Source organism: Nicotiana tabacum, chromosome 11 (genome assembly GCF_000715075.1).
Source record: "Nicotiana tabacum cultivar K326 chromosome 11, ASM71507v2, whole genome shotgun sequence".
In the NCBI taxonomy this organism is placed as follows: domain Eukaryota; kingdom Viridiplantae; phylum Streptophyta; class Magnoliopsida; order Solanales; family Solanaceae; genus Nicotiana; species Nicotiana tabacum.
In genome coordinates this window covers 178,667,664-178,683,776 of record NC_134090.1, presented here as the reverse complement: position 1 = coordinate 178,683,776, position 16,113 = coordinate 178,667,664, and the positions used below count along the sequence as shown (strand labels likewise).

Below are 16,113 nucleotides of genomic sequence, written 5' to 3'. Positions count from 1 at the left end.
GCTTATTATGCTTTCCTAAATCCATGTACGGGTATTTATTCAATTACGTATTGTTTAGTGTATACCATCAACTATTTATTTATTGTAAAAATAAATTGTAGTTTTTGAAAGAAAAAGAGATACTAATTCACTTATTTGAATTAGGGTTATGTATGGAATTTATAATTAAAAGGTCTTAATCAAATAGAATAGTTTATTGTACTATGTAGACACAAATAGTAATCAAGTCAAACATATTTGGGCTATATAGCTTACTACTTCAAAGTTTTTTTTCAACAAACTTCTTAAACGCAGAGGTGCATCTAGGATTTGGAGGTTTTGAATGTCAGGCTAGTCGAGTTGTCAAGCTGGTCGATTTGATCGACTTTGTGCTTTAACTCGAATTGTTCTCCTTTCGATTTATATAAACAAATAGAGGTAGGAAATAAACAAGGGGGAGCCTTATTATACTTAAACAAACAAAAACCGTCAACAATAAATTAAAAGAGAAGTGCGTCAATAATAATATTTTGTTTCAGTATACATTCATCTATGTGTTTGTCGTCTCTTTAGTTTCGGCAAGGTAAAATACTTGAGTCGAATTCACGTTAGGGAAGGAAAAATTGACCTCTTGCCATTGGCACCTTGGCCACTTTTGTTATTTTCGGTGGTTCTTTTAATATATATACTATTTCTTATCTATATATGTATAATGTATATACAATTTTGTCGAAGTTTGCGGGTGGCGCCACCTCCATATTACAATACAGATTCGTCGTTTGCTTACAAATAGGCATATTCAATCGTCTCCTCCTATTCAAATAGGCATTGGGACCTACTTTAATAATGCTAAGGACCCTATTGGTGATTATAGGAATGAGATGTATATAAATTCTCCTCACGTAGAAAGTATTGGTGTGCCATGTTTTAAGTGTTTGTATAGAAGTCTCTCACAATTGTCTCTTTATATAGCGTGGACGTTAAAATGAAATTTTGGCAATCTTTTGCATTCAACACTCATAAGAACTTTTACTAAAAAAAATATTCTAGACACAATTAAAATAAAATATATGTTCTTCAACCGGATTAAAATTAGATCATTTGCATCTGCTTATTGCAACTAAAAATATTTATTGTACTTCCCAATGTGTATCATTAGTTGAGATAACCTTGTAAATTTTCTTTCTTATATGCATAGTCTAAATACCAAAAATGTATATATATATATATATATATATATATATATATATATATATATATATATATATCTAAATATATATGCCTTAAAAGTATTAGCCGCCTCTTCATGCAACCATTGTAAATTTGTTCTTGATTTAGTATGTTGAAGTGCAATACGTATCTAGAAAGTTACAGAAATGACTAATCAAAATTACTGTATACCATTCAAAATACATTTTACATCCAACCTAGACTCCCTTGTATGATAAACATGATCAAATTTGCTCCCTATATTGATAGAAAAAGAGTTCTCCCGCCATCGTTTCAGTAATTCATAGGACTTTCTTCAGTTCAGTTTTTTTGGGTCTTGAGAATGGTCGTCACTTCTCCGAGGACTAAAATGATTATTCGTGCTCGATGGATCTATATCCATCCGTAAATGTCACTGGGTACTATAAACTTTCCCACCATTCTTGTAACTATCACATGTAATCCATGCAGATATGTACACCCCTGAGTGAACGCGAAAGAAAGAATTTTAAATGTGCACAACTAAAATAATGATATCCTTGACAATATAGTTCGATATTTTCCTTCACAAAACTCGTAAGGAGCTTTAGACTAAATTTATGCATAGCATTTAGTGGTGAGAATTAATCACATTCAGTTGACTTGTGTGTGTATACGGTCGAAATTAGATATGTCCGATTTTCCGGGCTCAAGAAGCCACTTTAAGCCCGAGTTTAGGTAAGGTCGAGTTCGAGCTCGAAGACAGAATGCAGTGCTTGAGGATCAAAGTATGCGAGGAACATCGGAGCCAAGCACGACCACCTCCAAGACAGTGTCGTTATGAGTTTGTTATAGAAGGACAAGATTCTCGCCACGTCCCCAAGATCATGACGTAATTTCCAGAATAGATTTGTACAAATTAGTACAAATCTGTACCAGACGGTTATACATATGTACCAATAAGATTCTTTACTTTAAATGGAAATGTACCTTATTTAGAGTTTTCCGTATTATATAAAGGGGACCACAATCATTTGTAAGGATCATCCAATCATTGGCAAAGAATATACTATTTTACTTTTTCGCTCATTGTTCATCAGAATTGTCCGTTAGCTTTATTATTCTTACTTTATTGCTCTAGCATGTCTCGAGGTCACTGGCCTAGAGGTCGAAACTGACCTAGTGACCTCGAGGTCGAAACTGACCTATCTACTAGTTTGGCCTTACTCATTTCCTTCATCTATACTTCCTATTTCTTGATTATTAATTGGTATTGAACTAAATCACATATCTTTAAAACCACAAATCAAATTTAATTGTTACTCGTATTTTCGAGGTAAACAGTGTGCTTTCTATAAATAAAAAAAGGCAGTCCGGTACATATTTATCCTGCATTTTTGCAAGAGACTGTTTCCAAGACTTGAACCCATGACCTCCTAGTTACATGTCAGCAACTTTACCAATTACGCCAAAAACTCCTTCTCTCCTACTTGTGCGTTGTCTATGATATCTTATAATCTTTCAAGCAAATTCTTAGACCTTTGACGGGGAATAATACATATAGCACCTAAAGGTTGAGTCCTCCAACTACCTGCATTTAACCAACTGCTAAGTACTATTTGATGTATTCACAATTCACAAACAATCTTTTATTTGTAAATTCCATAAATTCACAATCCTTCTTATCATTTCTGTGCTAAAATAGAACATCCTTATCTAAGTGTCTGAATTCAATCCTTCAAACCACATACTTTCACTAACATTTTCTAACTCATTGGTTGACACAAACACCTCAAGGCTTAAGAGTAAATTGAAAATTTTGATAGTCAAGACACACATGATTTATAAACTGATAAATTACACTAAACAAAGGAAGAACAACAAAGTAAGAGTCATTGTTGACATTGCACTGAGTTTTACGAGTCATACAATTTATATTATATGACGGTTGGTTCTTAGTTTTTACATATTATGTAAAGCCACCATTATCAGAACAATAGTTACTCTATACATCAGAATCCATAAACTATTAGGTACTTTCAAAACGATTTGACATTCTTGGGTGTGGCCCTTCCGCGAATCCTACGTGAACGCGAGATACTTTGTGTACCAAACCGCTTGTTTTTATGCATTATCTTACCTTTTCTCTCCAAATTTTGAGATCATCTTAAAATTTTGAGAAAACAATCTCCATAAGCAGTTACAATTTAATAAATTATGACTATTATATCTAATGAGAATTGTGATAAAAATATTACGTATTTAATAGGGACTAACAATGGAGGTACAATTATTATAGGTTTTGCTATTGTTAATCTATTTATGATATTTGGTGCATTTTTTAAGGTACTATTTTTATTTTGACCTATTTCTAGTGTATGTTGCTATTTTTGGTGTTGCAAAATGTATTAAATATTTGAGGGAGATCGAAAGTGCTCATTCTTTTAAATATATTTAGGAGTCGTTTGGTATGCCAACTATATTATTCCGAGATTATTATAATTCTTGGACTATTTTGTTCCATTAGAGGTATGATAAAATAATTCCAAGTTTCATGGTATAAGGTATGATATTAAGAATTAAGTCTGTGATTAAATTTATACTGCCAACCAAATACGATATAAATTTAATTTCATATCTTAGCTTACCTTGTCCCGCGTACCAAACGACCCTTGAAGGATTATTTTATTAAAACTATTCCAAACATAAGGATTATTTTACAAATTTTCTCACTCATTGAATAAAAAAATTCCCAAATTCATTCAGATTACCAGAACCAAAGTCCCTGTTTAACCACAACCCACCCGGCCTTGCTTTATTCCATAGCTAAATCTCTTCCTTCTTCACATCGTTCTGTGTTTGACTGAATTTCCTCCTCGTTTTCTCGGTGTGACCCCTCTACCCCTCTCTCTCTCTCTCCTCCTTCCTCCCTTTGGGGTCGCGCCAATTCACACACACACACACAGTTTCTCTTTGTATTTCGTTCCCCAATTCACACACACACAATTTCAAATCGTAAAGGGAAGGTCTTTTGAATCTCATCAATGGCGACAGAGATGGCACAACCAGATGCAGAAGGGATCGACGGAGTTCGAATGACATGGAACGCATGGCCACGAACAAAAGTCGAATCAAGCAAGTGCGTGATCCCAATCGCTACCTCGATCCACTTGATCCGTCCTCATACCGATCTCCCTACGCTCTCTTACCCGCCGCTCAAATGCAAAACTTGTTCCTCAGTTCTCAATCCTTTTGCTCGGGTTGATTTTCAAGCCCTAATTTGGATCTGTCCTTTTTGCTTTCAACGTAACCATTTTCCTCATCATTATTCGGGAATTAATGAAACTAATGTTCCTGCTGAACTTTATCCCCAATTCACCACAATTCAATACACTCTCCCTAACCCGACTCAAAACCCTAACCCGGTAGATTTTTCAATTTCGCCGATTTATTTGTTCGTTTTGGACACGTGTATGCTTGAGGAGGAATTGGAATTTGCGAAATCGGCGTTGAAACGGGCGATCGGGATGTTACCGGATAATGCTATGGTAGGGTTTATATCGTATGGTACGCAGGTCCAGGTGCATGAGCTAGGGTTTTCGGATATGTCGAAGGTTTATGTTTTTCGGGGATCGAAAGAGTTGTCTAAAGATCATGTTTTGGATCAATTGGGCCTTGGAAGTAGTGTTGGTGGAAGACGGGCCGGTCCTGGCCCGATTGGGGCTCCCAGTATTGGTGTTACCAGATTCTTATTGCCTGCCTCGGAGTGTGAATATACCTTGAATTCTGTCCGTTTCAACTTGGCAATTATTTATTTGTCTTTTTATTTTGATGTATATTGACTTGTTTTGGTGCATTGTTATTTTGTAGTTGTTAGATGAATTGAGCACGGATCAATGGCCAGTCCCACAGGGAAATAGAGCGTTACGCTGCACTGGTGTGGCTTTGAGTGTAGCTGCTGGATTGCTTGGAGCTTGTTTGGCTGGTGCTGGTGCTCGGATCGTGGCCTTAGTGGGCGGTCCATGCACAGAGGGACCTGGAGCGGTGAGCCTTTGAGTCTGTTTTCACTCTGTTTTGTGCTTGTCATATCACCAGACTCCCACATTACCCGTCTCCCCAACCCAAAGAAGAAATAGGCTCCCTTTGTTCTTTTTGATAAGTAAGATAATTTTAACCTTATCAAAAAGTGAGGTAATTTTATAAATGAAAACCAGCATCAAGTGATTGCTGGTGTATGGAGACAGTTAGAACCAAAACAAGTGTTCTGACTGACTGCCACTTAAGTGTTCTCCTAAGGCTCATGAAAAGATGCATTCACCCTGTCTTTTGCCTAATTTTTGAGGCTAAAAGGCATAATCTTGAAAACTGTTTTGAGTCCGATTAGAGACCTGCATCGTTATGAGAATGGCACTTAATTGGATCCTTAATGGAGAAAAAACAATTTTTTTTTGTCTCTGTTGCCATTTGTCACCTGGCTAAATTGAATCCTTATTACTGATGAATTTCAATGCCTTTTTCCTATTCTTTGACTTTTCTCCTTGTTTTTGCAGATTGTGTCAAAAGATCTTTCAGAACCTGTTCGTTCTCATAAGGACCTGCACAAGGATGCAGCACCCTTTTTCAAAAAGGCAGTCAATTTCTATGAGGAACTTGCAAAGCAGCTTGTTAGTCAAGGTCACGTCTTGGATGTGTTTGCTTCAGCACTTGATCAGGTTTGTCTCTGTGTTAGCTTTGTCATGGTGACACTTCTGTTATGTGTCATAGAATCTTATAAGTGAAGGTGCTGGCATTTCTCTAGTTACTAATCATGCATTTGATCCTGACATTCATTTACTGTTATGCTGAGTTCTTAAAAGCTGCGACATGTGTATTTTTTTTATTAACTGATTGAACAAATGTTCCAACATTTGAGCATCATACACATGGTGCGACATATTGGGCTGAGCGTAATAAGTTGTATCATGTGTATATTTATTTTGTTTCCTTATTGGTCTGTTATGCACGTAACTTGAGAGGTTAATTGAGACTGATTAATGCTGCTCGTGAATTGGCAATGGATGATGTCATGTTTAGCAATAACAATTTTGTGTTTCAGGTTGGAGTTGCTGAGATGAAAGTAGCTATTGAAAAAACTGGAGGACTAGTTGTTCTAGCTGAAAGTTTTGGTCATTCTGTCTTCAAAGATTCATTCAAGCACATCTTCGAAGATGGTGAACAGTCTCTTGGGCTGTCCTTCAAGTGAGCTTCCTGAGATGTTATTCTATTTTGTCTCATTTGCAAAGGACACTATTTTTGCTATGTTTTCAATATGGCTGTTTTGACCGTGGAAAGATTTCCAACTTTATGGACGGGACTATCATACTTCTAGAGGCCCTAAAGCGAAAATTGTCTATAATATAAGATACATTTGTTTGAAGGTTGTTTTTTGTGTCCAAGCTGTACACCAGCGAGGGGGTTTACATAGATAAAGGAAGAGTGTGGGTTAAAGTTCTCAGCATATGTGAATAAAAAAGAATCTGCCGTGCCTTGTGATAGATGCAGTGCATAGCAAATGAATTCAATGAAGAAATTGATAGTAACTGACAAGTTGTTACTTAGTTGTCAACTTGAAGCTATATATCCAACTTTCTTACCTGTAAATATGTTGTTCCAAGTAAATTCGGCATCAACTTGAAATATCCAGTTGAAATCCTCACACTCTAGTTAATTGATTTAGTTGGGTCTCAAGGGACTTGATGCTCCCAAGGATGTGGCCAAGTGATCAATAAAATGGATTGAGAACCATGAGGTCTCAGGTTAAATCAGGGGAGGCAAAAAATGCTAGGCGATTCTTCTAATCTATCCGATCCTTGGTGGACAGAGTTAGCTGGTACTTGCCCTAGTAGGAGATAGCAGGTACCCTCTCGACTATGGAAGTAGTCGAAGTGCGCGTAAATTACGGTTATCTAAAAGATAAAACGTTAAGGGACTTGAAAGAGTGGTTATACCTTAGAGAGGAAGTTTTGGTGCATGTCTTCTGGTGTGTTCTATTTATAGTTGGCTTCCTTTCTCTTATTGCATTCTCCACTATGATAAAATACTAAACCCTGGAACGCTCTTTTCTCCCCACATCCATCCCCAACACAGATAGGAGATATACCTTGGTAAGTTGGGGAACTTTCATTATGCAAGTGGTTCCCATGAATTCTTACAGAAGAATGTATTTTAATTCATATTATATGCACTTTGAGCAGCATAAATATTGTGTAGGACTCTCTCTCTACCGCGATGGATTCATTTTATCAATGATTTTGTCAATGAATATGATGCATTAAATTGTTTCAGTGGTACATTAGAGATCAACTGCTCTAAGGACATTAAAATTCAGGGGATAATTGGACCATGCACATCTTTAGAGAAGGTTAGTTCAATGAACTTTTGCATATTATCAGTAGTGAGTTATTACCTAATGTTACACAGTTAAGATGTATTCTGAGAGCTTGGTCTCCTGCAAAAGAAAAGTTAACTCTTCCGTTTACAGTTTTGACAGTTGATATTTGATAATTTGGTGCTATGCAGAAAGGACCTGCTGTTTCCAGCACGGTTATTGGTGAGGGGAATACTACTGCTTGGAAGCTGTGCGGTCTCGACAAAAACACTTGCTTGACTGTTTTCTTTGATGTTTCATCTAGTGAGAAATCAGACCCTTCAGGCAATCAAAATCCACAATTGTACATACAGTTTCTCACGAGGTACTTGGATCATAAGGAACATTCGCCTCTATTTCTTTCTTATCATTTAGTATAAAAAGAAATTATTACTGCTGAGATTTTGTTATTATTTGATGGATAGGAGATGTGTACTTTATATCCACTGTTTCTCCTCTTGAACAAGTATATATAGTAGGGCAGAAGAGTTACCATGTAACTATTGTTGGTTTTGATGTAAATGCAGTTATCAGAGCCACGATGGTCAAACAAAACTACGCGTCACGACCATTACGAGAAGATGGGTTGATGCTGCTGTTAGCACTGAGGTGTGCGACTGAAAGTTTAAGCTAGAAATATCATTTTTTGAGAATAACTTCCATTATGGTTCTCTTCTGTATAGCTCCAAACCCGAATGTTTTTTTCCCAAGCATAGAGAGTAATGTTACTTGTGAGTAGTGCTTTGTGTGGCAGTTCTTTTTGTTTACTTGAGATTGCATTTAGGATAGAAAAAGAGTCTGATTACCCTCAATTCCCCTGGGAATATAATGTATTATAAACATGTGAAGTAGGACCACATTATTCATTCTATTTCATGCGAGTTAATTTTCTATTTAAGACATCCTAAATGTTTGGCATTTCTGTAATTTTGATGATTCAATCACCCAACAATCTCAAATTCAGTTGAAAGTCCAATAAAATATTTTCTCCATCGAACTCTTTTTTCCAACAAGAAATTGAGGATAATCTTGTCTATTGTTTAATAATATTTCCATGTAGATATATCTGAAAATTGTTATTTTGATAGATTCTCTGTATTCCTCTCAAAGTCCTCTGAGAAGAGCTTCCTGCAAAGGGTATCTCGACGAAGGAGAATTTTCCTTTTGGGTTTTGCTCTTGCTTCTGAGGAATTCTTTTGTTTGGACTTTGAGGGTACCATATGAGTGTTTGTTAATCTTGACACTGCAATAAATCTATTTTCTCAGGAATTGGTGCAAGGATTTGATCAAGAGGCTGCTGCGGTTGTAATGGCTAGATTGGCTTCTTACAAAATGGAGATGGAGGTATCTTCTCTAGACTATCATTTGTTCTGCACAAAGTTTTACAGTAATCAGAGAGTAACGGCATATATGTGAATGCCTACTTAGTTTCATTATTTTATTTGTTGGCCTTCTCAATTCCTCATGGTAGTCTTGTTATCTTTGGTAAATGGCGAAGCAACAAGTTTAGTTGAGTATGCTTGAAGTAGGGAAGAATTTATCCTTAAAAACATGAATTGTGGTGAAGTATGCGCATTCTTTAGGATTTGCCAATATACGGGTTCTAAAGTTTCTCTGCGCTGAACATACTGGATTCAGTTTTCCTCCATTGCAGGCATTGAAGCATCTGTTTACCATAGCATGCCTGAACTTCATAATATCCCTCTTCTCGTTTCTGTTTTATTGATAAATCTGGCTAACTGATTTCAGGAAGATTTTGATGCCACAAGGTGGCTAGATCGGAATCTCATTCGTCTATGCGCCAAGTTTGGTGACTATCGGAAGGATGACCCCAGCTCTTTCACTTTGAATCCATCTTTTTCATTGTTCCCTCAATTCATGTTTCATTTACGGCGATCCCAGTTCTTACAAGTAATATTCCTCTGGATGTTCTTTCTTTTCTCTGTCACCAACTTAACAAATTGATGTCATGGATGTACAAGTTCTTAATTCTTACTAATGTATGGGTGGCACAGGTGTTCAATAATAGTCCAGATGAGACGGCATATTTCCGCATGTTGCTCAACCGAGAGGGCATAAGCAATGCTGCTGTCATGATTCAGCCAACACTAACGGCATTTCAATTCAATTCACTGCCTGCCCCAGCCTTGCTGGATGTGGCATCGATTGCAGCTGATCGCATTCTCTTGTTGGATGCTTATTTCAGTGTAGTTATTTTCCATGGAATGACAATAGCTCAATGGAGAAACATGGGATACCAAAACCAGCCTGAGCATCAGGTAGGCCTCACGTTTTCTGTCATCCAGTGTTATTATTTTGTTGTCTTATTTGTGGTAGCTTCAGTCTGCCGGTGCTTCATGATGAGATCCTGTGTTTTAGCCTTCTCATGTTAAATGAGGAAAACTAGGACATCTCTTTTTCATTCCTCAAGCATGCAGAATTTGTGCTGAACTAGCATGATGTAGTTTCATAATGTGTTTTTGAAACAAAGATATGTATTCTTTCCCCCTTTCTCCTCTTTTCAGGCATTTGCACAGCTGTTGCAAGTTCCACATGATGAGGCCCAAGCAATCATCCGTGAGAGGTTTCCTGTTCCAAGACTGGTGGTGTGTGATCAACATGGCTCCCAGGTAATGAATGCATTTTTCAATTTAATTTTTGCTGCCTTGTGCGATGTGTAAATGCCCACTTTCCTGTTAAGGAGTAGGATCTACTTTAAGTTCCTCATTAGGAAATGCAAGGATCAGTAACTTCCATCATGTCACTAAGTGATGAAGTAGCATGAATATGAGGTTTTCTCGGCATAGTCTTGTTTGCTCTTTGGAATCCCTATTTTTAAAGAATCTTTTGAAGTGATTCTTACTCTGTATTCTTCTGGTATGAGGTACCATTTCCTGAGAAAGAATTGGACAGCAGGCTGTACCTAAAAAACTGAAAATTTACATTTGTCTTCTTGTGGTTACTGGCTCTTTTTGTTCTTAATTGGAATGTAAATGTGACATCTTTTCACTCATGCTGGACAGGCAAGATTCCTTTTGGCAAAATTGAATCCATCTGCCACGTACAATAATGCAAATGATATGGCAGCTGGATCAGACGTGATCTTTACAGATGATGTGAGTCTTCAAGTGTTCTTTGAGCATCTTCAGCGGCTGGCAGTGCAATCTTCTTGATAAGAGAAGAAAGATGGTTGTTAATGCTGTTCCGATCATGTGAAGATCTTATTGAGTTCGCCTGATGTACCCTGCCAGCTTCTCGTCGAAAGTTCATGATTTTCTTTTCATCATCCATAAGATGAGAGGTCAGACCAAGATATTATTTGGAAACTAGGACTACATATGACATTCTTTCAGGTATTGGGAGGTACTTTTGCTTCCTTTAAAAATAACGGGTAATGCAACTTTTTTGTTGTCTTTAATTATATGAGAAGGGGGTTATGTTTTAAGTCGAATGTCGTGTGCTCCCTCAGGCTGTTGAGTGAGAAGATAATTTATGTCGGGAACTTTTTTGTTAGTCATTACGAGGCAAATAGTTTGTGTCTGCTTTTGTATTGAATTCGTAGTTGTAGTTGATTGGATTAAGGCTTGTAGGTCAGGATGTCTTTGAAGACATTGCTTATTTTGGGCTTAATTTATAATTTAAAGTATCAGATATACATGCATGGACATTTGCCTTCTTTATTTGATGTTACGCAAGTATCAGAGCTGGCCAATGCGCTTGCACGCCCCACTTTATTTGACTGATTTTATAATTAAATTTGGGTTCAACATATACCTATCAAATACGTTGTATTTTTCTAATGGAGAGATTTGACATCTATCGTGTGATGATATTGCTGAAAGCATGTGGCATGTGATAATGTCTAAAATTTATTTGCACCCTACGTAGACATGAACAAATGCAAGATATGTATTTTTCATACACATTTATCTCTTAATGATGATTAAATGATGTGTTCTAACAGGTAAGATGCTATATGGAATTTTTACATTCCTATACACTATATGAAATTATATTATCCTCCTTGCTCAAGTTTTACTATAATTACATTTTATATACCCAATTATCATTTATGTACATTTTAAGGGAATTAATGATATTAATTAGTATCCTAAAATAACTCTACCGTATATTCCCACTCCCCCACATTTCTCTCTCCACATTTCCTCCCCCCCCACACGTTTCTTGCACAAGAGAGCATCAATTCCACCATTGATAACCATGAAGCTTTGAATTCGAACTTGGGTTTTCAAAAAATATTATTTGTTTGAATTGGGTGTTGTTTCCAAGAATTGGGATTCTCTCTACTTCTCTCTCTATCTCTCAATCCCTAATATCAACAATGTAAAGCAAAGGAAAAGAGAACATCAATTCCACCATTGACAGCCATTAAAAAGCTTTAAAGCTTTGAATTCGATTGAGTTTTAAAAATCATTATTTGTTTGGATTGGGTGTTGTTGCAAACAATTGGGAATATGGTTTGGAGTTTATATCTCAATTTTGAGGGTGTTTTGGTGAAGATTAGATTTGATTTTGGCTGAATTTCGGATTGAAATTCGAAGAAGAAGAAGACATGACATACATTATACTTACGAAATTGTAGTACACTTGTAGTAAAATTGTAGAAAAATTGTATTCTGTTGTTTATATATATATTTTTGTTATTTAAATATTGTATGAAAATTGAACAATATTTGTATAAAAATTATATTTACGTGGTATGATATCGTAGTTGTATATAATTGGGTAGAATTAATGTACGAACGTTGTAGATAAGTTGTATAATATATAATTAGTTGTATGAAATTTATTTTTACTATGTATAAATCAGTTACAAAATATACAAAAGACGTATTGTATAAAAATTATATTTACGTGGTACGATATTGTAGTTGTATATAACTGGATAGAAATAATGTATGAAAATCGTAGATAAATTGTAGATAGATTGTATAATATATAATTATTATGTATATATTATACTTTTATACATTTTGTTACACTGTGAAATACTGAAATTAGCTCTGCTGCACACACTTTTATCCACCTTCTTCCTCCGAAAAACATAGTAGCAGAGAAGAACCCGGTTTAAAAGCAGATCAATCTATGCAAAAAGTATCTATTTCTTAACAAAATTCTTAAGAAAGTCAACTACTCCATTTTGTTCAACCACTTGTCACCAGGTTTAAATTACTTGGAGCTCGAACCTTAACTTGCAAGAATACAAATTGAAAGGAAATATCGCGGCAGTTACTTTTCCTCCTCTTTGTTCAGAAATTGTTAAGAGATTTGCTTCAGTTTTGTTCTTATTTGGTCAGAAATTGTTAAGAGATTTGCTTCAGTTTCGTTCAAATTTATCTTTACATAAAAAGTGACTAAATTTCGATTACTTTTAAAACTGTGACTATTTTTCAATTATCACGGGTAAATCTAGCTATTTTTGAATTTCTCCCCTAGCAAGAAGTCCAAACCAACCCAACCCATCCAAATTTGAATGAGTTGGATTGATCATATATTCATTTGACTAATTTTTTCACTCATATATAATAAGATTTAAACAAGAAAAATATAAACAAAAAATGGAGACAAAAATAAGTGCTCATTGAACACATTCTCAATCTTTTAAGCACATATAAGTTTCCAAGAATTGACAATACCTGTAGTATTGCTAACAACATTAAAAGACCAGCAATATCTATAATTTATATGAACACGTATCATCTATCTGCATATGTATTGATGTTTAATGGAGCCAAAAGTAATAGAGCAGAGGCGAACACATGAAAAAATCTCATGCAATATCTAGCTCCCATTTAGCCATAATTGGCAAATCTTTTTTTTTTTCAAAATAAATTTGTAAACTTTGTTCATGGAACATGATCAGATTTTGAAGAAATTTTGATTTTTTTTTCAAGTTTCCAAGAACTGGAAGTTTTTGGGTGCCTTACTTTTACTGTTATATCGGGAGTTACTCCAATATTACTTAAAATAAAACGAATAGTGGATTTGTTTCCGTTTTTTGTTGAATCTTTTTCACAGTTCGATAGATTATTTGATAAGTCACTTCCACTCACAAAATTTTATTTTTTTCCAAATAAAATACATGTTCAAACATAAATTCAACTTTTAAAATTATTTTTTAATATAATTTTATTATTTTTTAAATTTGAACCAAATTTATGTCCAAACGCTAGCATAGTTTAAAGGGAACATGCTTAAATATGTCGTTGTACTTACCGAAATGGCCTATTCATGTCATCCGTTAATAGTTGGGCCTATTGGTGCCATAGACATTACAACGTTGGCCTATCTGTGCCACTATTATTGACGGACAACTCATCAGGTATTAAAAAATAAAAATTTAATTTTTTAATACTAGTTTTGACACGTGTCAACTACCTAAATCACCACATAATTTGATGTAAAAATAGCATGGTATAGCCAGTTTTCGGACTGGTCATTCAAAAATAGCCAGCGTTTACGAAGTCAATGAAAAATAGCCACTATTTTGCTGTAACAGAGACCGGTCCAGCATAATATACTGGAGTTCGGTGCACCTGTGTATGAACTCCAGCATATTATGTTGGACCGGTATACTTTGTTAACTCCAGTATAATATACTGGAGACTGGAGCACCGGTGCTCCAAACTCCAGTATATTATACTGGACAATTATACTTGCTGGAACTCCAGTATATTATGCTGGAGTTCTAGTGTACTCATGCTGGAACTCTATCATGTTATGCCGGAGTTCCAACATACTTATCCTGGAACTCCAGTATAATATGCTGGAGTTCAAGCATACTTATGCTGGAACTCCAGTTTAATATACTGGCGTATTTTTCGGGTTTTGAACAATGTTTTCGCTCAGATTTATCTTTACATGAAAAGTGGCTAAATTTCGACTACTTTTGAAACTAGGCTATTTTTGAACGACCAGTTGTAAATCTGGCTATTTTTTAATTTCTCCCTAACTTGACCCCACTTCCCACTCTAACCCCAATTACCCAACTAACCCAATCCCTTTTTTTTTACCCGATATTAATTCCCCCCAAAATCCCAAACCCTTACTTCATATCAGCCGACTAAAGTGAGTATTATCTCAGTACCAACAGAAAAGGATGTGGACACTTTACGGTAGAATAAATGAAAAAAAATGAATTAAAACAGTACTAGTAAAATAGAATCTCAAAGAAGTAATTGAGAGGTTAATTTGATAGAAGTTAATGATGTTCCTTCCCGTTGGCTGTTACTTATATGCTCAAATAATGTGATTTTTCATAGTGCCAACCAACTAGGATATCCATATGTTAAATCTAGTAAAAATTGCGTGGGGTAGTCATTTCTTAAATCACATTTCGGAAATTAAATAAAGCAATAAAATCAACAATGGCACTGCATCACCCTTCGTACTTTTACTCTCATCCTCACCGTATAATATCATAAATATAATGGTACGGCATCACCCTTCGTGCTTTATTCTCATCCTCACGCGATAATAAAGCAATCATGTGCATGATATCACCCTTCGTGCTTTAATCCTCACAAACACTTATTCAATGATAACAATATGCAAATATGGATTGACAACACCGTGCTTTTCACTCTTGCTCACCAAGCAACAACAATAATTCAAGGTATCAAGAAAGGTGGGAAACCAATTTTAACTTCAATCGTAGCGTTTAATTCAAGTTCTATTTTTTCCCTCTTTTACCCAGATACAGTATCGCATTTGCAAATATTGGTTCGCACATGCGACACACGGAGCGCAAATGCGATTAGTGCATAGGTGCACAAAAGTCGCAAATGCGAAATTTCGTTAGCAAATGCGAAAGGTCCCCCATCTCAATTGCACTCAAATTCTTCGTAAATGTGAAGCTGACAAACTATTACCAGTGGTCGCAAATGCGACCAAGATGTTCGCAAAAGCGGCTACCATCCCTTTGCAAAAACGAACAATTTCCTCTCAGTTGCGAGGTCACCCAGCCAAGGTCCATGCTGGCAAATGCGATCTCTTGATCGCAAAAGCGAAGCTCACAAATGCAACATTTGCAATCATGCACCAGCAACTGTTGAGCACCAACAGTCGCAAACTATCCCAAACTCATTCGATACTCACCCAAAACTCACCCGAGCCCCTTGGGATCCAAACTGAACATGCACACAAGTGTAATAACATTATACAAAAATGCTCGCTACCTCAAATTTTTAAAATAACATCAAATAACAAGAATCGACCATTAAAACACAAAAATTTCAACTTAAACTTAATTTTCACAATTTCACACATAATGAGCCGAAACGCATTCGGGTCACCCCGTACCCCAACCAAACGTGCATACAAGTCTAAAAAAATCAAACAAACTTACGGAATCGTCAAAATATCGATCGGAGGTCGTTTACCTAAAATATTGATCGTGGACAACTCTAGCCTCATTTTAGTCAAATTTTTCATTTCCTTCAAAATTTCACATAAAAGATTTTCGAAAAGCGATACAGACCACACACGCAATTGAAAGAATGTCAAATGAAGCTAGTAGA

The 16,113-nt window shown here is 35.8% G+C and overlaps 1 protein-coding gene across 1 annotated transcript; it reads left to right on the top strand.

The window, feature by feature from the left end:
- Positions 1-3,905: 3,905 nt before the first annotated feature.
- LOC107788513 (protein transport protein SEC23 E) lies at positions 3,906-11,234 on the top strand. The gene is made up of 12 exons (XM_016610188.2): positions 3,906-4,955; positions 5,038-5,211; positions 5,718-5,879; positions 6,263-6,405; positions 7,492-7,567; positions 7,726-7,898; positions 8,101-8,182; positions 8,840-8,917; positions 9,323-9,484; positions 9,589-9,852; positions 10,099-10,203; positions 10,597-11,234. Exons 1-12 carry the CDS (start codon positions 4,212-4,214, stop codon positions 10,744-10,746), a joined length of 2,313 nt encoding a protein of 770 aa, XP_016465674.1. The 5' UTR covers positions 3,906-4,211; the 3' UTR covers positions 10,747-11,234.
- The last annotated feature ends 4,879 nt before the right edge of the window (positions 11,235-16,113 follow it).

Excerpts from the sequence above, each read along its gene's own strand:
- LOC107788513 (XM_016610188.2), top strand. The coding sequence starts at position 4,212 with ATGGCGACAGAGATGGCACAACCAGATGCAGAAGGGATCGACGGAGTT. Across the intron at positions 5,212-5,717 it reads GCACAGAGGGACCTGGAGCG|ATTGTGTCAAAAGATCTTTC; the intron begins GTGAGCCTTTGA and ends TTGTTTTTGCAG. Across the intron at positions 7,568-7,725 it reads CATGCACATCTTTAGAGAAG|AAAGGACCTGCTGTTTCCAG; the intron begins GTTAGTTCAATG and ends GGTGCTATGCAG.